We start from the raw sequence: 21,384 nt of genomic DNA, 5'->3' as shown, positions 1-21,384 counted from the left end.
TTCCACCACTGCTTATAGATGAGCATCATCTGCTGCATGCCATCGGTTGGATCGACTTCAAACTTTAGGAGTGTGCCCTATTGTGCAGTGCAGTGCCCTATGGGCATAGCGCCACCTACTGGCAAGAAATAATGTGGTTTACCATACTATACTTACCATACTAATACCGGTATACCGTGCAACCCTACTAGGGTTGCACGGTATACCGGTATTAGTATGGTACCGCGGTTCCCTGCCGTTAAAAAGGATACTATACCACGTTAATTTAGTACCGATACTTAAAAAAATGTCATGGGTTGCGTCAGTGTGCGACCGTGGTGTTTGTTAGCGGAGGAGAGAGACACAGCGGCATTACAGTTGAGAGCCTGTCTCCCACCTCACGTGAAGGCAACACAGCCTTGCCTTGAACCAATGGTGACTCGTGAAAAGTGAAAAAAAGCTCGTCTCTGACTCTGTCTGCTTCATGTGGGGGCGTGTCGACTTTCCTCTCTTCCCTCTGCTCGCTCTCTGGCCACAGTCGTTCAGTCCTCACTACAGCACCCCGACACACAGGACAGACGCAGCGAAAATGGCAGCGGCTTCTTCTAGTCTTGCAAGCCGACCAACGCTTGTAGAAAAAGCAGATGCACGAAGCGAAATATGGAAATATTTTGCTTACGTTGCCGACAGCGAAGGCAAGCCCGTGGACACATCCAAACCAGTGTGTAAAAGGTGCTTCAACGTGACGCAAGCGAAAGGATCAAACACATCGAACCTGGCTAAACATCTTGCCGACAGGCACCCCGACCTGTTCAAAGAGTTTAAAGACCGACAGGTTAGCGAACGTGAACGATAAACATACATGCCCTCAAATAAGTCCAACGAGTATTGTGTGACAAGCGAACTTGTTTCACTGAAAAAGTTCGCTTGTCACAATAGCCTACTCGTTTACAGTAAAACACGAGGCAATGTGCTGGAGCACAGATCTCTGCCAAGGAAGGAGCAAGTCATGACATGTAACGTTTAGGGGAGGGGACATCAGATGACTGCATACCATGTACAATATTTAATAACACTATGGCTCTCAATGCCAGTGTTATTAAAGCTTTTACATGGTAAGCAGTCATCTGATGTCACCTATCCTAATATTTACAATAATCCCAATTATTAATGATATACGAATTAATTGTAAAAAACACCTAGCCTACATGTATTGGGGGGGGGGGGGTACACCACATAATAAGCCTACATTTCAATAGCCTACATTTATGTGTGAAAATAATATATATTACTAAATTAACCATAAATCTGGCACTTAATGTTAATGAAGCTTAAACCCAGGATTATTATATACTCTATTTATTCCACTACTTTTCCTGATGTTTTAGTTTTTTGCCGTGGTATCGTTTCAGTATCGGTATCGAGATATTTAGGCAGGTATCGGTATCGAACTCATAATTTTGGTATCGTGACATCCCTACTGGCAACACAAAAAGTGCTTTATCTCCATAGCCATTCATCTGATGGACTTCAAACTTCAAACTCTGGGAGTGCGCTTAGGGGGACTCAACGGAGTGCAGGTAGCTGAATTCCATGAAATTTGGCATAGCACCACCTACTGGCAACAGAAAAGCGGTTTATCTCGATAGCCATTCACCTGATCAACTTCAAACTTGGAGAGTGCGCTGCTGGAAACCTGACATAGAGCAGTGCCGAATTTTGTGCAATTCGGCACAGCGCCACCTACTGGCAATACAAAAAGTGGTTTATCTTGAGAAGCGTTCATCCGATTGACTTCAAACTTGGGGAGTGTGCTCATGGGAACTCGAAGTAGTGCTGCACTGAATTTCTTGCAAATCTTGCAATTTGACATAGCGCCACCTACTGGCAACACAAAAAGCAGTTTATCTCGAGAAACATTTGTCCGATTGTGACTTCAACCTTGGGGAGTGCGCTGCTCGGACCCCGATCGAGTGCGGTGCCGCATTTCATGCAATTTGGACTTATTCCCGAACTGTCTATATGTTTGTCCTTCGCGTATCTTGAGAACCGTTTGTCGGATCGACTTCAAACTTGCGCTGACAGAGTGCAGTGTGTGTGCGGGGGGGGGGGGGGGGGGGAGCGCCCACGGGGTGGTGCATGGGGGAACGGGCACTGCACTAGTATGTTTAATTACAGTTAGAAAGTTAAGCATTTTAACAGGAACAACGGGACTCCTGAGTCCTGCCTCAAGTGGCCATTTGAGGAATTACAGCTTAAACAAACACTTCCGCAACTTCAGGGGAAAGTGAGAGGGGTTGGGGCTTGGTTGGAACCCAGGTTTCTCCACGGTGTAAACAGGGACCTAATCCATGCATAAATGCTCTGCTAACTACATCCCTGTTTATTTTCTCTTGTGACTTGCATATTTTCGTTGCTGTTCAAACACTGTTGGTAGTAGTCCAAACAAGTTAATTTCGTCTAACTCATCTGTTGTATGATACGTAGGCTGAGTGTTCGGGTCTAGTTGTTGCAGGATGACTTTCCTCAGCTTCAATCTGGGACTATAAGAGAAATGTCACACAATAGGCTATCAGACGCAAATAATTGTGTATCCTGTCAAATTAACAGCCGGTTACTTACATTACCTGTTAGCGCTAATGTGGCTCACGTCTAATAATAATGCCGGGTGTGGTAATGGTACGTTAATGTTAACGTTTATGATAAATGTTGAATGCTTCAATGACATTGAAACCTTGGGGTTGTCCTACAACCCAGGTTTTACGAGTGAGAATCAGGAATTTCCCACTATGCCAAGTTCCTCCATGCAACGCCCTACTGGACGTCTATTTTCCCCCAAAATGTACCCCTATAAAACCATCCATAACGCCTGGGGGCGTCAATGGCCATGGCATGGGCACGGCCACCCGCTCCGCCCCGTGACGACACGTCACGCCCGCGCCCCTGCCAAATCATCACTCAAGCGTCCAGCAGCCCACTGTTCTGAAGAAGCAGCGAGGCTAGATGTGTGAGATTCCTCGTTTTACTTCGTTTCGAACTTCGGAATCTCACACTATGCCATCTATCCACCCAATCACGCTGCAAGGGAGTAACTCGTGCGACCCTGAGACCCGAGGCAGGCAACGGAGCACATGGCCTCAGCCCATGGCAATCTGTAGGCATAAGAGTGACTTAAGGAACTACCGCCTGGCGGCTGACAACAGCGTGCGCGAAGGGCGCGCTGGCCACATCAAGGCTATAGAACCTAACAAAAGTGTCTTCCACTGACACACGACACAACAACACCCAGGACTGGAATGGGTCTTAATACCCTCTGGGGGAGCCTTCCCCGTGGCAGAGTATGCCAAAGCAATGGCCTCCACTATCCAGTGTGACAAGCGCTCCTTGGACAGCGCTCCACCCAGGGCCCGTGGCCCAAAGCAAACCAGCAACTGGTTACAGGTTCGCAGCGTGCGTGTCCTGCCCACGTAGGCCAGGATTGCACGCACCGGACAAAGCATGTTCAAGGGTCGCTCCTCGTCCGAGTTGAAAGGAGGGGGACAAAAGGCAGTCAGGTTCACGACCATAGATCTGAAGCTGGCGGTGATATTTTTAGGCTGGTAGGCGGGGTTAGGCCGAAGCGTAACCATTCGCTCGTCATCAGCAAATACCAAGCAAGACTGCTGAACCGACAGGGCAATCAAGTCGCCAACCCTCTTGCCCGAAGACAAGGCTAACAACAGCACAGTCTTCAGGGACAGGAACTTCAGGTCCACAGTTTCCAAGGGCTCAAACGGGACCCTCCAACACCTTGACCAAGTCCCACTTAGGGAAGACATTGTGTACCCGCGGCCGCAGCCTGCATGCCCGTTTCAGAAACCAGGAGACCAACAGGAGGCTCCCCACCGGTTTCCCTTCGATCTCCATGTGACAGGCCGATATGGCCTCTACATAGAACTTAAGGGACTGAGGGGACTGGCCCGCATCATACAGGCTCTGCAGGAAACAGAGGATGGGGTGAATGCCACAACCCACTGGATCCTCGTTACGATACGCGCACCAACGGGAGAAGACTCTCCACTTGTAAGCGTACTGAGAGCGCGTGGACGTAGCCCTAGCGCTCTGGATCATGTGCACCACGCTCAAGGGCAACACTTGAGCTAGCAAGTGCTCCCGTTCAGGGACCAAACCGCCAACTTCCATCTGGAAGGGGCGGGGTGGAGTACTTCTCCCTTCGCTTGCGACAGGAGGTCCTTCCGGCATGGCAGTTGGACCACGACGAGGTCCTCACGGTCATAGACCGGATCGTAATCCAGGCTGCCCGCGTCAGCCTCGTCTGGCACCAGGGAGTCGTCCCACTGCATTGGGCGAGACGCCTGAGAGGCGGCGTGGACTCCAAGCCCGGCCGGGCAGGAGGCGGCACGCTCCGGGGCCCGAGCGGGAGCTTGGCCTACGACGGGTAAGCCACTGGAAGGCCTCTCCCCCTGGACGGCAGCGGCCCGATGACGGTGCGCAGACATGAGGAGTGCACCACACTTTCTGCAAAAGTGTGGGTCCGCCAATGCGCGCTCAGCATGCTCAGGCCCCAGACAGAACATGCACAGCTCGTGCAAGTCGTCGGTAGCCATCTCGGCATTGCAGCGGCGGAATGGTGCGTTCGCTTGCATAGCTCGGCGAGACGGGTCCGTGGACACAGTCTGGTCAGCAAGGCGAAAGAAAAAAGCATGAAGTGATTTTCGGCTAACCTAGCAATGGCTACAAGCTACGGTGCGGGCAACAGTAGATGCTAGCGCTAGGCGGGCAGCTAAGCTAACTATACACAACCCCGGCCGGGGAGGTAATTTAGCTCAGGCTAGCGTAACTCAACAGCTAATAGCTAGCCAGTTTAGTGATAGGCTTTTGATGCCTCGGTGCTCTACTGAGCGATTTAGAAGGTCCTTTGTTCCTGCTGCTGTAAAAATTATTTAATGAACACTGCTAGCTCTGTATTGTGAGGCTCTCTTTTTGCTTGTGTTATGTAACTCGTATTGTGCTGTATGTCACTGTTTCCTGTTTGTGTATCTGTACTCGCTCTAGTGCAAACCATGTTTCCCCTCAGGGATTAAGAATAAACACCATACCATACCATACCACGCTAGCTGTACAGCACGAGAGAAAACTTAGCTTTGGGTCCTGCCGTTCCTGGCGAAGAGGGCTGGTTCGACCAAGTCGTGCAGTCCTCCACTCCGCTTTGGGTTTTATGGAACACGAGGGGACAGGTGTCACTGCTGGCTAAAAGCTAACCGAAGCTAGTCGAGAGTCAAGAGGGAAACAGAATGTGTTTCAACAGGCTGCTGGACAAAGCAAAAGTGACGATTTGGCAGCGGTGCGGGCGTGACGTGTCGTCACGGGGCGGAGCGAGTGGCCGCTCCCATGCCATGGCCCCCAGGCGTAATGGAGGATTTTATAGGGATCAATTTTTGGGAAAAATAGACGTCCAGTAGGGCGTTGCATGGAGCAACTTGGCATAGTGTGAGATTCCGAAGTTCGAAACGAAGTAAAACGGGAGCTTACCTCTGGAAACTCCTTAACTGGTCGTGGACATGATCTAGGGCTGCATGATATTGGAAAAGACTGACATTGCGATATTTCCCGCGCCTGCGATATATATTGCGATATGAAAAAATAGAGATTTTCACCAGATTAGCTCTATTTTAAAGAAAATAATACTTCTAGAATGATTGGGGTGATTTTGTAGAGGAGTCCATCTGATTTTCTAATTTAAAATGTCACTAGCCTACACTTCACTTAGTGTAATGCAGCTTTTAAAGCCAGGGAAAGACAACATGTATGCCGTTAGGGCTGGGTTAGGGCTCATGTAATTCTTTTTTATTTAAATATGACCAACATAGTCATTCAACATCTTATCTTTCTTTACAGTCTTCAGTCCTCCAGAAACTACCCTCTACCCTACACTCTGCATCTGGGGAGTTCCGATTTTGGAGCGCATGGCAGTACAGAAAGAAAAGGATTCACATGCAGCAGGACTGGTGACAAACAATTAATTTGTGAAAAGTAATAATTATACATTTAATTGCCCAGACATGTCTCTTGTCTTTTTATTTTCACTGAAATGTTTTGTGTAAATGAGTCGCTATGTATGACTAACTGAAACTGCTATCCGTAACTGCTATCATCTGATACATCAGAGACTGAGGGGGAGAGGGAGCTGCAGTGATACACAGACAACTTCTCAGTAATCACTTTAGCCTTCGTGTCATTATAAGTTGCTGTCTTGCTTTTTGGTGTTTCAAGAGTAAATATCTCCACTCCAAGGACATGTTGAGTTACAGTAGCCAGCCTGCTGTATGCTAGTGCGCTGCAAACTGTGGACGCGTCCACCTCCGCAATCAATCACATCGTTTACAGACAGGTTGTCATCAGCAACGCAAATTAAGCAAAAATAATTAAATTTAGCTCTCTGTCCATGTTTGTTGTGTTGAAGCTAAGCACTAAATGAGTGAGTACAGTAGCGGGGCATCTCTCTCCTTTGAGAGAGCCTGCATTTCACTCAGTAGGCTCCACCCCTAAAGTGAGAGTGATGTGACTATTGCGCATGCGCACATTGCGATGACGATGTGTAAACAATATGTGCAAAACTGTGCCTTTAAACTTTAAAGGCATAGTTAGGCTGTTAGGGAGGTCTGGCATGCCGTCTGTGGTTGGTCAATTCATAGTGTACAGTATGTCTGTCAGGCATTTGGGGGGGGCGGGCGTTAACCACTTTTCCGAGTTGTGTTCCAGATGTAGATCATATCTACGGCTGGCTCCTGTGAGACTACCGTGTTAGGGACAACATGTTGGGACTTATTTTTGCCACCGGCAGCCATCTTTTCTTCTGTCATGTTTCTAGCGTGTTAGGGACAACATGTTGGGACTTCTTTTTACCGCTGGCAGCCATCTTTTCTTCTGTAAACAAATTGCATAACACTTGTTGGAAGCTCAAGCTACAGCGTGCGTCGTCAAGCGGTTTGACTGCCATACGTGTCGCAAAATGCTGCGAAAACTCCGATAGGACGTCATACTACGATTAAGATGTATAACCTGTCTACAACACACTTCAATAATGCAGCTAAACTCGGATTACTCCACATGTCTTAAAGGAGAATTCCAGTTTTGTACAACCTGGACCTTATTTCCAGCTTTAAATATGATTTTTAAGTCACCCTGATGAGTCCGGTTTGATTCCCTTGCATTGAACGATAATTTGTTTTGAACAGCGACTTGAAAACGAGGAAAACGGGGCATCTGAAATACTTGTATTTACATCTTGTAAATATCCTATTTTCTGATATGCAGCGGCACATATTATTATATCATAGATGCAATGACAGAAAATGAACGATATAGCGTTATTTACCTTGGTTCACTCTCACATTGGTAGCAGCTCCTTGTAATCCATATAACGTTATTCCGGACCAGCTCAAATAAATACGCGTGGCCATCGAATTCAAATGTATCGTCCATAATCTGGAAATCAGATATTATTAGCGGTGTTTCGCATGCTATTAGCTGCAGATCGACTGCTCTGAGCTCTGAACTCTGCCCCGCCATTCCCACATCCGGGTCATGTCAAAGGATTGTATCAAAGCATGGTCTCTGTTTGATCTGTCGTTAGCCTAGCATGCTAACTGCTGATATTTATCTGTTCTTGAGAATTTAGACGATTAATTTGAATTTGATGGCTGCGCGTATTTATTTCAGTCTATCTGTCTCACCTCTCTGTGTGCATCTCTCTGTCTGTCTCACCTCTCTGTCTGTCTCACCTCTCTGTCTGCATGTCTGTCTCACCTCTCTGTCTGTCTCACCTCTCTGTCTGCATGTCTGTCTCACCTCTCTGTCTGCATGTCTGTCTCACCTGTCTGTCTGTCTCACCTCTCTATCTGCATGTCTGTCTCACCTCTCTGTCTGTCTCACCTCTCTATCTGCATGTCTGTCTCACCTCTCTGTCTGTCTCACCTCTCTGTCTGCATGTCTGTCTCACCTCTCTATCTGTCTCACCTCTCTGTCTGCATGTCTGTCTCACCTCTCTGTCTGTCTCACCTCTCTGTCTGCATGTCTGTCTCACCTGTCTGTCTGTCTCACCTCTCTGTCTCACCTCTCTGTCTGTCTCACCTCTCTGTCTGCATGTCTGTCTCACCTCTCTATCTGTCTCACCTCTCTATCTGCATGTCTGTCTCACCTCTCTGTCTGTCTCACCTCTCTGTCTGTCTCACCTCTCTGTCTCACCTCTCTGTCTGTCTCACCTCTCTATCTGCATGTCTGTCTCACCTCTCTGTCTGTCTCACCTCTCTGTCTGCATGTCTGTCTCACCTGTCTGTCTGTCTCACCTCTCTGTCTGCATGTCTGTCTCACCTGTCTGTCTGTCTCACCTCTCTGTCTCACCTCTCTGTCTGTCTCACCTCTCTATCTGCATGTCTGTCTCACCTCTCTGTCTGTCTCACCTCTCTGTCTGCATGTCTGTCTCACCTGTCTGTCTGTCTCACCTCTCTGTCTGCATGTCTGTCTCACCTCTCTGTCTGCATGTCTGTCTCACCTCTCTGTCTGTCTCACCTCTCTGTCTCACCTCTCTGTCTGTCTCACCTCTCTGTGTGCATGTCTGTCTCACCTCTCTGTCTGCATGTCTGTCTCACCTCTCTGTCTGCATCTCTCTGTTTGTCTCACCTCTCTGTCTGCATGTCTGTCTCACTGGTGCACTAAGACCCTCACCAGATCCAGCGGGTATGTTATTGTATTAGCTCATTTTATTTTTGTGTATTAGCTACTTAGCTACATACTGTAACTCACATCAGTAGCGTAGCCAGACTCGGCTCATTGGGTGTGCCACAGAAAGCCAGGGTGTGCCAGGGGGCGGACCATTTGGTGGCGGCCATAAGGCCGCCGCCCAAAAAAAATTGGGTCTTTTCAAACCAGATTTAGAGGAATATTTGTGTGTTGTTTGCTCCTTTTCGCACTCATTATTAGCAGGTAGAAGCAGTCAATTAAATTGTATTTTTTGGCAACATGTAAAACCACTTTGTTTAGTATCTCAAAAAAGTCTCACCTACTTTTTCCAATGAGTGTTCTAGTCGGGAAAGAACGCAAATTTGGTTGGCATGTTCGTCTACTGCAGAGAGATCTGTAGCGTCAGTGTCCTCTAGCCACAAACCTCCGGTGTGTTGTTGGCTGCGTTCCCCGCTGTTAACGTCATTGTTTCGGCTGCATCATCTTCTTCATCATCGTCTGTCTGTTCTCCACTGTACACCACCAATACAGGTGCGGGAATGGGTGCACTACAATCCGCACTTGTTGAGGGGGAGGTGACGACGAGTCATCTTCTTCCTCGTCGTTTCTTGCCTTTGCCGAAAAAGCTTAAAAGCGAGCTTTGTTTCATGTCTTCTTGATTTGGCGCTGCTGCTGCTGCTGCTGCTGCTGTGCGTGCATTTGTTTACTTTACGTGGACGACAGCTTAACTAGTTTCCCATGATGCTCCGGGGCACATAGGGCAGCGGACAGTTGGACACAGTGCATGACAGCGTTGACATGTGTTTTGCAGACAAAACAAAACACTTTTTTTACCCCATTTTTTTGGGTGCGCCAGTGGCCTGTCTGGGTGGCATTTGCACACCCTAGCGCACCCGTGGCTACGCGCATGACTCACATCACATGTATTTACTATGATGCCCTGTTTTCAGTGCAGAATTGTTTTTTGGAGCACAGAGAAGTTTCACGTCCGCCGGATCTACAACTGCCATTTCCACATGTTTACCGGATGACCAGATGCCAAGCTTTTGGCCCAAGACTAATCTTCACCAAACCACAACACAACAGCAGTGTGCACTGTCAAGTCCCATAGCAGATTTTTTTGTAATAGTCCACACATTGTTATCATATAATTGACTCCGAAAGTTTGGTCAACTGCGGTGGGTTGGGTCTATTCTGGTGGGAGACGACATGTTTACGATTAGCTTGTTCTTCATCAGACTGTTATAACATAAAGAAGAAAAAAAATCAGTTGACCTTTATTTTTCTTAAAATAAGCTTGTTAGCATGGCCATGTCGCTCGTGCTTGATATTGAAACACTGACAGAGCCTTAAAACTTTTCATTGCATTGGAAAATGAAATCATCTCAACATATAGGAGATATTTCAATGTATTTTCAGAAAAACAATTTAAAGTGGGCAGAGAGGTGGGACATGAGCTAGATTTTTTTTAATGTTATATTGTTGAGGCTAAAATTAGAGTAGATTAGAGTAGGTTAGGACAGGGCAGACTAGTCTGATAGATTAGAGTTAGATTAGGTGAGAGTGGTCAGAATGTCTGCAGCTGTTGCTCGTTTAGTTTGGCTGGTCTGCTGCCGGTTCCGGTGTGCCGTTGCTGCCTCGGTGGCGGTGTGGCGCTGGTTCTGCAGCGGAGTGGCCAGGTGAAATAAGTAACAGCTGTATGTCCGAGGGCTTGGCGATAATTCAGTACTATCGTTTGTCATCTTTCAGTGGTATCATATCGTGAGGATACGGCAATTACCAGGTAATTATATGATAATTGGATTACTAAATGTGACTTTGCTTACATAAACCATATTGTGATATACATTGGTATGTATTGAAACTGACCCCTGTGATGATCATGACTAGAAACAGAGCGCGCTCCTTTCTAGCGTCCCTCTATTCTGACTGGCTGGAAGCAGCATGGTGGACTTAGCTCTCTCATTGGTGCCGACCATTTCAGTCGGTGCCGGATGGAAATCCCATTCCGCTCCCTGCAAGCTCTGCATTGGCTCCGACCCGCTCTACGGGGCCTCTACGCCACCCGTGTCGAATCTGTCTGCCTCTGCTGCTGTACGTGTTGAATCTGTATGCCTCTGCTGCTGTACGTGTTGAATCTGTATGCCTCTGCTGGTGTACGTGTGGAATCTGTATGTCTCTGCTGCTGTACGTGTTGAATCTGTATGTCTCTGCTGCTGTACGTGTTGAATCTGTATGTCTCTGCTGCTGTACGTGTTGAATCTGTATGTCTCTGCTGCTGTATGTGTTGAATCTGTATGTCTCTGCTGCTGTACGTGTTGAATCTGTATGTCTCTGCTGCTGTACGTGTTGAATCTGTATGTCTCTGCTGCTGTACGTGTTGAATCTGTATGTCTCTGCTGCTGTACATGTTGAATCTGTCTGCCTCTGCTGCTGTACGTGTGGAATCTGTATGTCTCTGCTGCTGTACGTGTTGAATCTGTATGTCTCTGCTGCTGTACATGTTGAATCTGTCTGCCTCTGCTGCTGTACGTGTTGAATCTGTATGTCTCTGCTGCTGTACGTGTTGAATCTGTATGCCTCTGCTGCTGTACGTGTTGAATCTGTATGTCTCTGCTGCTGTACGTGTTGAATCTGTATGTCTCTGCTGCTGTACGTGTTGAATCTGTATGCCTCTGCTGCTGTACGTGTTGAATCTGTATGCCTCTGCTGCTGTACGTGTTGAATCTGTATGTCTCTGCTGCTGTACATGTTGAATCTGTATGTCTCTGCTGCTGTACGTGTTGAATCTGTATGTCTCTCTGCTGTACGTGTTGAATCTGTATGCCTCTGCTGCTGTACGTGTTGAATCTGTATGTCTCTGCTGCTGTACATGTTGAATCTGTATGTCTCTGCTGCTGTACGTGTTGAATCTGTATGTCTCTGCTGCTGTACATGTTGAATCTGTATGTCTCTGCTGCTGTACGTGTTGAATCTGTATGTCTCTGCTGCTGTACGTGTTGAATCTGTATGTCTCTGCTGCTGTACATGTTGAATCTGTATGTCTCTGCTGCTGTACGTGTTGAATCTGTATGTCTCTGCTGCTGTACGTGTTGAATCTGTATGTCTCTGCTGCTGTACATGTTGAATCTGTATGTCTCTGCTGCTGTACGTGTTGAATCTGTATGTCTCTGCTGCTGTACATGTTGAATCTGTATGTCTCTGCTGCTGTACGTGTTGAATCTGTATGTCTCTGCTGCTGTACGTGTTGAATCTGTATGTCTCTGCTGCTGTACGTGTTGAATCTGTATGCCTCTGCTGCTGTACGTGTGGAATCTGTATGTCTCTGCTGCTGTACGTGTTGAATCTGTATGTCTCTGCTGGTGTACGTGTTGAATCTGTATGTCTCTGCTGCTGTACGTGTTGAATCTGTATGTCTCTGCTGGTGTACGTGTCGAATCTGTATGTCTCTGCTGCTGTACATGTTGAATCTGTATGTCTCTGCTGCTGTACGTGTTGAATCTGTATGTCTCTGCTGCTGTACGTGTTGAATCTGTATGTCTCTGCTGCTGTACGTGTTGAATCTGTATGTCTCTGCTGCTGTACGTGTTGAATCTGTATGCCTCTGCTGGTGTACGTGTTGAATCTGTATGCCTCTGCTGCTGTACGTGTTGAATCTGTATGTCTCTGCTGCTGTACGTGTTGAATCTGTATGTCTCTGCTGCTGTACGTGTTGAATCTGTATGTCTCTGCTGTACGTGTTGAATCTGTATGCCTCTGCTGCTGTACGTGTTGAATCTGTATGTCTCTGCTGCTGTACGTGTTGAATCTGTATGTCTCTGCTGCTGTACGTGTTGAATCTGTATGTCTCTGCTGTACGTGTTGAATCTGTATGCCTCTGCTGCTGTACGTGTTGAATCTGTATGCCTCTGCTGCTGTACGTGTTGAATCTGTATGTCTCTGCTGGTGTACGTGTTGAATCTGTATGTCTCTGCTGCTGTACGTGTTGAATCTGTATGTCTCTGCTGGTGTACGTGTCGAATCTGTATGTCTCTGCTGCTGTACATGTTGAATCTGTATGTCTCTGCTGCTGTACGTGTTGAATCTGTATGTCTCTGCTGCTGTACGTGTTGAATCTGTATGTCTCTGCTGCTGTACGTGTTGAATCTGTATGTCTCTGCTGCTGTACGTGTTGAATCTGTATGCCTCTGCTGGTGTACGTGTTGAATCTGTATGCCTCTGCTGCTGTACGTGTTGAATCTGTATGTCTCTGCTGCTGTACGTGTTGAATCTGTATGTCTCTGCTGCTGTACGTGTTGAATCTGTATGTCTCTGCTGTACGTGTTGAATCTGTATGCCTCTGCTGCTGTACGTGTTGAATCTGTATGTCTCTGCTGCTGTACGTGTTGAATCTGTATGTCTCTGCTGCTGTACGTGTTGAATCTGTATGTCTCTGCTGTACGTGTTGAATCTGTATGCCTCTGCTGCTGTACGTGTTGAATCTGTATGTCTCTGCTGCTGTACGTGTTGAATCTGTATGTCTCTGCTGCTGTACGTGTTGAATCTGTATGCCTCTGCTGCTGTACGTGTTGAATCTGTATGTCTCTGCTGCTGTACGTGTTGAATCTGTATGTCTCTGCTGCTGTACGTGTTGAATCTGTATGTCTCTGCTGCTGTACGTGTTGAATCTGTATGTCTCTGCTGCTGTACGTGTTGAATCTGTATGTCTCTGCTGCTGTACGTGTTGAATCTGTATGTCTCTGCTGTACGTGTTGAATCTGTATGCCTCTGCTGCTGTACGTGTTGAATCTGTATGTCTCTGCTGCTGTACGTGTTGAATCTGTATGTCTCTGCTGCTGTACGTGTTGAATCTGTATGTCTCTGCTGCTGTACGTGTTGAATCTGTATGTCTCTGCTGCTGTACGTGTTGAATCTGTATGCCTCTGCTGCTGTACGTGTTGAATCTGTATGTCTCTGCTGCTGTATGTGTTGAATCTGTATGTCTCTGCTGCTGTACGTGTTGAATCTGTATGTCTCTGCTGCTGTACATGTTGAATCTGTATGTCTCTGCTGCTGTACGTGTTGAATCTGTATGTCTCTGCTGCTGTACGTGTTGAATCTGTATGTCTCTGCTGCTGTACGTGTTGAATCTGTATGTCTCTGCTGCTGTACGTGTTGAATCTGTATGCCTCTGCTGCTGTACGTGTTGAATCTGTATGTCTCTGCTGCTGTATGTGTTGAATCTGTATGTCTCTGCTGCTGTACGTGTTGAATCTGCTGAGCTCAAATGCCTGCGCCGCTGTCTTTGAAACAATAACAACAGCAGCGCTAGTCGCTAGCTCGTTGCTACACGCTGAGAACGATTGATGTGGATTATGCAATGAAGCAACCTGCATGGTACGTTTGGTGGATGCTGAACAGCCTTTTCCCCCTCTAGTCCACAATAGAAAGCGTCCCCAGCCAGACTCTCCCAGCCCCTTTGCTGGGAGAGTCAGCATGCAGCTTTACGGCCTCACCTGCTCAACTGTTGGGCAAATGTGCGCCGCCCACTCTCCAATTATATAGTGTGGTGAGATATTGATTTCAACCGTATCGCCCAGTCCTAGTATACCCTGTTCTGTTGTATTTCTTCTCCCCCCCTCCCTCCCTCCTGCTCTCTCCCTCTCCCCTCTCTCTAATGTAAGATTGCTCAATGCTGTTTATTGATAGTGCTTAGCTAGACTTAGTTATCTCTGTAATGAATGAATGAGACGTGCTTGTGAACTAGGGCTATAGAAATAAACTTGACTTGACTTGACATAGTGTTTGGAGGAGTTTGATTTGACCGTTGCAATGTCTGGGACGAGGGACTGACTGAGTGAAATCCAAGATGAGTTGAGTGCCCTGCTCAAAGGCACGCAGCAGTTCGCAAAATAATTTGTTTTACCAGACAAATCTCAAACCTACATGCATCAATAACGGTCTATGTTACAAACACTATATAATGTAAATACAACACCATGGTATGCGTGCTCGCTGACTTGTTCACTGCGTTGAGGCCCAGAGCAGAGAACCGGTTGGCGGTGTTGCACCACGAAGCCACAAACAAATTCAGCTCAAGGACGCCAAAATGAAACTGCTTCTATTAGGTGTCAAATCCTGATGTTGAAAAGTTGGGTTTAAGGACTTCTCAGTGCAATTCTCACAAAATTCATCCTTTGGCGGGCCGGTTCTGGCACCTGAGCTGTATGTTTGACACCCCTGGTTTACGCCCTTTAACTCATTGAGTGCCAATGACGACAATCGTCGTCAATTCGATTACTAACGTAGAGTGCCAATGACGACGATTGTCGTCAATTGCGTTTTTTGACGTGGGACGTGGATCAATGCCTAATACATCTCCTGTAAAATTTTGGGGCATGTTGAATGTGTATAACCTATTTTACCGACCCATTAGGTGGCGACAGTGCTCTCCAGATTAGAGAAAGTTGAGTAAAAACAGCAGAAAAAGCCGTGATGAAACCATTCTCATGAGAATGGTTTGGCTTTTTGCTGTCGCGCTGGGAGCCGGCGCACAACGGTGGGGGGCTCCGAAAATAGACTCTGGGTGCAGCACACTTTGAAACGCGCAGCAGAAAGCCCAGAAAGCCCAGAATCGGACGCAGCTTCATCCCAGCTCACAACCGAAACCCCAGAAACGAGCGAGCCCGATCCAGACTCCCCCGACGAGCGGCCGCCATCCGAACGTGGATCCGCAAGCAGCAGAGACTCGCCTGACAAGCAGCAGAGCAAGCAGAGCCACCAGAGACACACCCACGGAGGAGGAGTTTGCAGTAGAGGGGGGTGGGGGTGCTGTTATATTGAAGGAAATTACTGTTCAGATGTTTCAGGTCAGAAAATATTAGCTTCAGAGTCAGTGATTTGCTTGAAATGCTTCATTTCACAAAAGGCTCAATATCTCAGCTTCTAGATGGAAACGCCTGTTTTTGCTGTTTTTGACCTATCTTCTCCGGCTGATAAATAAAGAACGGAAAATGATATCAATAAACTTTTTTTGGCTCCTGATACAATAGAGTCTCATCGTTCTTTGTGCGTGTTCGGTGTTTACATAGTAATATCACACAATATTCTGTGGGCCTCGAGAAATCACTGAAAACGCTCTGAAACTCTGGCACTGGGAGCGTCCGTTCTCCAAAAGTGGCTGGCACTCAATGAGTTATTAATAATAATAATAATAATAATAATACTGTCACAGGTCGATACTGTGATTGTCAGATATCCCCGGGTTAGGAGTGTCATGTGATTTGTGACTGAGCACCGGGTTAGACAGGAAGTGGGAGTAGGCTGGGTAGGCTATATGACGTGGCATTTTAGCTGCGCGTTTAGCTGCAGTCCCTCTTTGCTAGTGATCAAGAAAGCCACGTATTCTCTGTCGCTCCCATTCTCTAGAGTCTTTTCCCTCTGTTTTCACGTATGGGTGTGACTGTGTGTGCGATATACTTTTATAATAGCGTCCCCAATCTACTGAAGGGGAGCTGCTTGTAGCTAGCTTCCATACCTCGGCTTGGGTTGTCCCGTGAAACCGTCAGAGCTCCACAGCCTGCTGTCCGAGGTCTACTCCTGGGTTTTAGGTAAGCCAACTCCCGTTTATTGACTCCCTGTATGATAACCTTGTGCTCAGTCAGTTATGTTGTGATTTGTCGCGGGTTCGGTTTGTCTAGACGCGAGCCTATATTTTGAGAGCCGAACTCGTTACAATACTACATATGACTTATATAGCGCTTTTCTAGTTACTCAAAGACGCTTTACATACAGTATAACATAAACGTACACAGATACAGAACAAATACAAATATGGGGGTTACAAAATGAAAGAGGATGGTGGAGGTAGAAGTCAGATATTGTAGGCTTTCTTGAAAAGGTGGGATTTGAGTTGGTTTTTGAAAGGAGTGTGTCAGAGTTTCGGATGTTAACCTGTTAATCCCTAAGCCTATTTTTCAGCTCACCTGCCGAAAATGACATGCCCGAACTGAATGGAGTATGTCTCCACAACTACAGGGTATTTTCTGAAAATTATTTTTTTCAAAAGCTAGCCAACACCTGTGAGATTGCTGTAGAAGTGTCAGAATCAATTACAAATGTACTGTATCAGAGTAAAATCAGTTAGAACATGGCAAAAAATTAAAAATTCAAGCTCTGCCAAAAAACAACAACACTATTTTGGATGAAAAGCACCTGAAAATCATGGGCTGGCAGCCAGATTCTTCTATGGAGCAGTAGAGTAATATCTTATGAGTGCTTGTATCAAAGCAAATCCTTAGAAAGAGAACCAGAGCAATTTTACAGATGATTTACTACATGTAGGCCCAGGCGGACCTGATCTGGGCACATTTTGGGCATCCTGACCTGGGTGCCATTTGACTTTTCTATGGTAGAAGACTGAAATACATTTTTTTCCTCCTATTTACATATCACTATAAGTACTCAGTTAATATGCGTTATGGTTTGGATAACCCTCAAGCCTTATATCTGTATTTTTACTGTGTGAAATGCATCAAAAGGGCTTCTTCAAATTCATGGACTGTTGCAGGCAAAGCCTTGGGCATTACGCAGAGGGATATCTCGGGAACCCATTGGTCAAAATGCCATGGACAGAACCCAAAGCTTGTGTATTCTGGGAAGATGACCACTCCATGTAAAACCCTCCATATGGCTTTGTAAACACGATGACTGTAAAAAAAACGCTTCAAGATGATGAAGAGTCATTAGGAGTAGCAATTAGTAGCGTTTTTATGAAGTCAAACACAATTTTTGATTGGAAAACAGCAAAGGTAAGACATAACTTGTAGTTTTATCTTTAAAACGAGTTTTCATCTCTCAGAGACGAGCTATACTTAATTGGAAAGAGCAGACTCTTGGCTTTCGAAAGCCGTCTCGTTTGGAGAGAAACCATTCACTCTCAAAAACAAATCACCACATAAACGCAGGCATGCACCGTTTACTTGTTTTTGCTACATGGTGATATGTGACACGGGCTGGTAATTTGAGTACAAAGTGGGCCGAGGTAATTTTTCGTTTTTTTGCAGATTATGAAACTACAGACTGTAAGCTTGCAAATAATGTGTCACACATCAAAATCTGAAAATAATTGAAGAAGATCTGCTTATTTGAATGTTGGTACACCTCAAATCAAGTTTCCTAGAAAATCAGCCTGTAATGGCTCATTTCCACCACATGTAACAACACAGTACAGCTCTACTCGACCTGGTCTTACTCGTCTCTACTTGATATAGACTCTGTTTCCATATCAAGTTTACTCGCCTCTGCCCACACCTGGTCGTCATAGCGACCGCATATCTGTCCTCCGCCCATAACTGAAGTAGGCTATAACGTATAACGTTAAAATTAAATCCATACAAGGAACTTTTAAACTGGTTATGAAATACTGGTGCCTGTAAATGACATACAGTGTACATGGGCAAATGTGAGAATCGGCCAGGAGAATGGATAGCACTTTGTTGTTACTCAAACTCACATGCATGCACTGCGTGCGGGGGACGGGAGTTGCATTACGGGCAGAAGGGAAGCCTCTCCCCCGGCGGCAACTCACCAGGCAAGACCGCGGCTTCGCTAAACCCCCGCCTCAGGCCTAGCGGTGCCGACGCAGCACACAACTACAAAGGGCTTCCCGAGGAGCTGACTTTTTCTCTCTCAAAACAAATGAAAACCACCGTCATGTTAAAGCTGAGCAAGGAGATCGATTTTATTTCACCAGAGCCGAAGGCAGCAACACAAAAGACTGATGGAAATAACAGAAGAGAAGGTAAGCCCCTCTAAACTGGTATCCAGCATTGACAGTAGATAGAGTAAACACGATTCTGCCTGACCAATCAGTCGTCTGCAGTGTTTTCACGTCACCGTATGGTACCGGGTCCACAGCGCTGGAACCTCAACAGAGCAGGGACCAAAAGCAGCACGACTCAACCCCGACTCAACCCGGGCTGTCCACGTTTTTGATCGGTGGAATGAGACAAAAAAGCGAGACGAGCTGGGCGGGGCCGCGCTGATACCAGCGGTGGAAATGGGCCAAAAGGTGAGTACTTCTCAGCCCTGGGCCAGCCAGATAATGGGGGAGTAGCTGTTCATTTACATTAACCACTCCCCATCCACTCCAGCTGTCATCACTGTCACAGGTCCCCAGCAAAAAGAGGGATACTTATTTTCACTATAATTCCATCCACAAGTAACATAATGATTATGACTATTTTGGTCATGGGTTTCATAGACTTTCTGTAATAAAACATCTAAAAGCAAAACTCTTATCAAAGGGGGGTCCGTGGTCAAAATTGTTTCAGTTTAGGGAAAAAGTTTTGAGAACCACTGTCTTTAGTGACCTTGACTTTAAAGTTGCAAGTAAGCAGATTGGAACAATAGAATGAATAATATAATAATAATAATAATATACCCAGCAAAATTACTTTAGAATTGATACTGAATATTCTTGCAATTATATTATTACTATAAAAATAAACAATCTGTCATTTATTTTATCATTGCATGTCTACCATTTAATAAGACTACTATAAAAAAAATGGGAGAAAAAAAGATTGATTTTCTTTCCCTTTTATTTTTGTTTTTGTTGAAGGTGAAATGTTTTATGGTCAGTCACGATTCTCTGGAAGACTGGTTGGCTTGGTTCAAGCCTTAAAACTCGTTATATAAGGATTTTTCGAAATGTCTATGGAGAAAATGAATGAGGAATTCACTTCTAGGGCAATGTCAGACAGCCACCAGCACTTAGCAGTAGCGTTAGCTTGTTAGCTGCTAGCTGTGACTTCATCTGTTACTGCAGTCAAACAATGTTAGCTACATAAGTGTAACCGTTCAAGTGAATTTATGTCATATTCATGGTAAACACGAGCCCTCTTGCATGCAGCAACACACACCGTTTTAATGTTACTTTTAGTAGCGTAGAGTGAGCATTGATAAGAAGCGACAACTAGTCCATTGTTCCATTGCAACAGCGCACAAGAGACCGGCCATTTTGGGGCGCAACAAGCCTCTATTGTCCCGTAACCGTTGTTTTCCGCGCCACAATGGCCGCGCTGCTGTTATAAATGGTCGCTTCTTTCCTTCAATACTCTTTGTTACTGTTCGACGATACACACATCAGAACGCGATACTAAAACCCACGTTCAACCATAACTAGATGGTCGCACAGTCCCTAAAACAGAAACAAGACATAACGATAGTTAGGGATCATGATTAAACTCACCTAGGACTAGGTGAGGAAAAGCCAGAGGTGTTGCACTTCCTGCATCAGTAAATGTTGTTAGTGTTGTCTACAAGTGTGTCTTTTTGTTGTCTGGATTCCGTCGGTCTTGTGAATAAAATCTGTGGTTCCTCCTTGTTGTCAGATGAAGTGGCCGGACACTCGTCTCGCAGATAAAGTTTCAATAATTTTAATCCACACAGACTGTCCTCATCAGTGGCTCTCCATGTTGTCATGTAAACAGAGCTGCACCCCGCCCCCATGTAACACGCTGAATTCTATTGATGTGGCTCATTGGCCGAAACTTGGAACAATAGCAGACATTAAGCCAGCGAAACGCTGCATGCAAATGAATACCAGCCGTGTCCAGCGAGAAGTAATTTCTCTCTCAGAGTCAGTTTTTATCTTACAAAATATACCTATTTACTGATTCTAAAACGACTCCATTTTATGTGGAATGGATAGTCCATCCTCTTCTTTGTGTACTAATAGAAAAAAACGAAAAACAACTTTTTTCACAAAACAACCTTTCACCTCAAATTGCGCGATTTCAACCTGGCGAGATTGTACTGAAAAAACCAGCACGTGTCACATATTGATGCTTGGGGTTGGAATTATTTTTCGTTTGAATACAAATGCTTGTCAGAGTCTTGTAGCCACGTTTCTTCCCGACATTTTGGTGTGCTGTATGTCTCAATTGCATGCTTCCTAGGCTGCTGTAGAGCGTCATTTGTGCGAGATGACAAGCGTTCAGCCCGCCGCCGGGCCCGCTCGGGGGGAAGAGGGGGGCAGGGAATTCCAGAGGGTTGGAGCAGCAATGTATGTTGTAATGCTTTATGTTAAATAAATAAATAAATAAATAATCAGTTTTCATAGGCTAAGTGTGTAAAATCAATCCAAACTTACCAGACTCTGCGCTCCCTGTAGCCAGCAGGCAGACCCCCAACAACCACCTCAGAGATACAGAAGGCCACATCATCTTCTCTGCAACCTATAAGACATTACAGAATGGAGGTAAGACTTCAAGTATTTAAAAGTTTAAAAGATGATAAAACAAGGGCAAATTCGGCCCCAGACCACGTGCGGCTGTGGCAACCGCAGGCGCAGGCATCCGTGGGTTGTGGCTAGATGGGGTACAGCCACGGATGGAGTGACGTGAAATTGTGGCAATTGTTATTCCATGTAATTTGTGTTACTTCTTGTATAGTGTCATGATGAAAGCAAAGATACAACAGGGTGAGATAAAGGATACATCCCACCAATATTCTAATAAGTGCGTGTGTGTGTGTGTGTGTGTGTGTGTGTGTGTGTGTGTGTGTGTGTGCGTGCGTGCGTGCGTGCGTGCGTGCGTGCGTGCGTGCGTGCGTGCGTGCGTGCGTGCGTTAGGGCTGCTCGATTAATCAAATTTTAATCTAGATTACGATTTGGGCTGT

The 21,384-nt window shown here is 46.0% G+C and overlaps 1 protein-coding gene across 1 annotated transcript in view; it reads right to left on the bottom strand.

Annotated features, from left to right (window-relative positions):
- The window catches only part of LOC310782935 (NACHT, LRR and PYD domains-containing protein 3-like), a 130,465-nt gene extending 109,527 nt beyond the window's left edge, over positions 1-20,938 (bottom strand). The window contains exon 1 of the mRNA XM_083643724.1: positions 20,858-20,938. Within this exon, the coding sequence (XP_083499850.1) occupies positions 20,858-20,930 (73 nt within the window). The 5' untranslated portion in view covers positions 20,931-20,938. The remainder of the gene's footprint in view (positions 1-20,857) is intronic.
- Between the last annotated feature and the right edge of the window lie 446 nt (positions 20,939-21,384).

Source organism: Poromitra crassiceps, assembly GCF_964638095.1.
Source record: "Poromitra crassiceps genome assembly, chromosome: 9".
NCBI classification, from domain to species: domain Eukaryota; kingdom Metazoa; phylum Chordata; class Actinopteri; order Beryciformes; family Melamphaidae; genus Poromitra; species Poromitra crassiceps.
The sequence above is the reverse complement of the archived record's forward strand: the minus strand, read 5'-3'. Positions and strand labels throughout refer to the sequence as shown.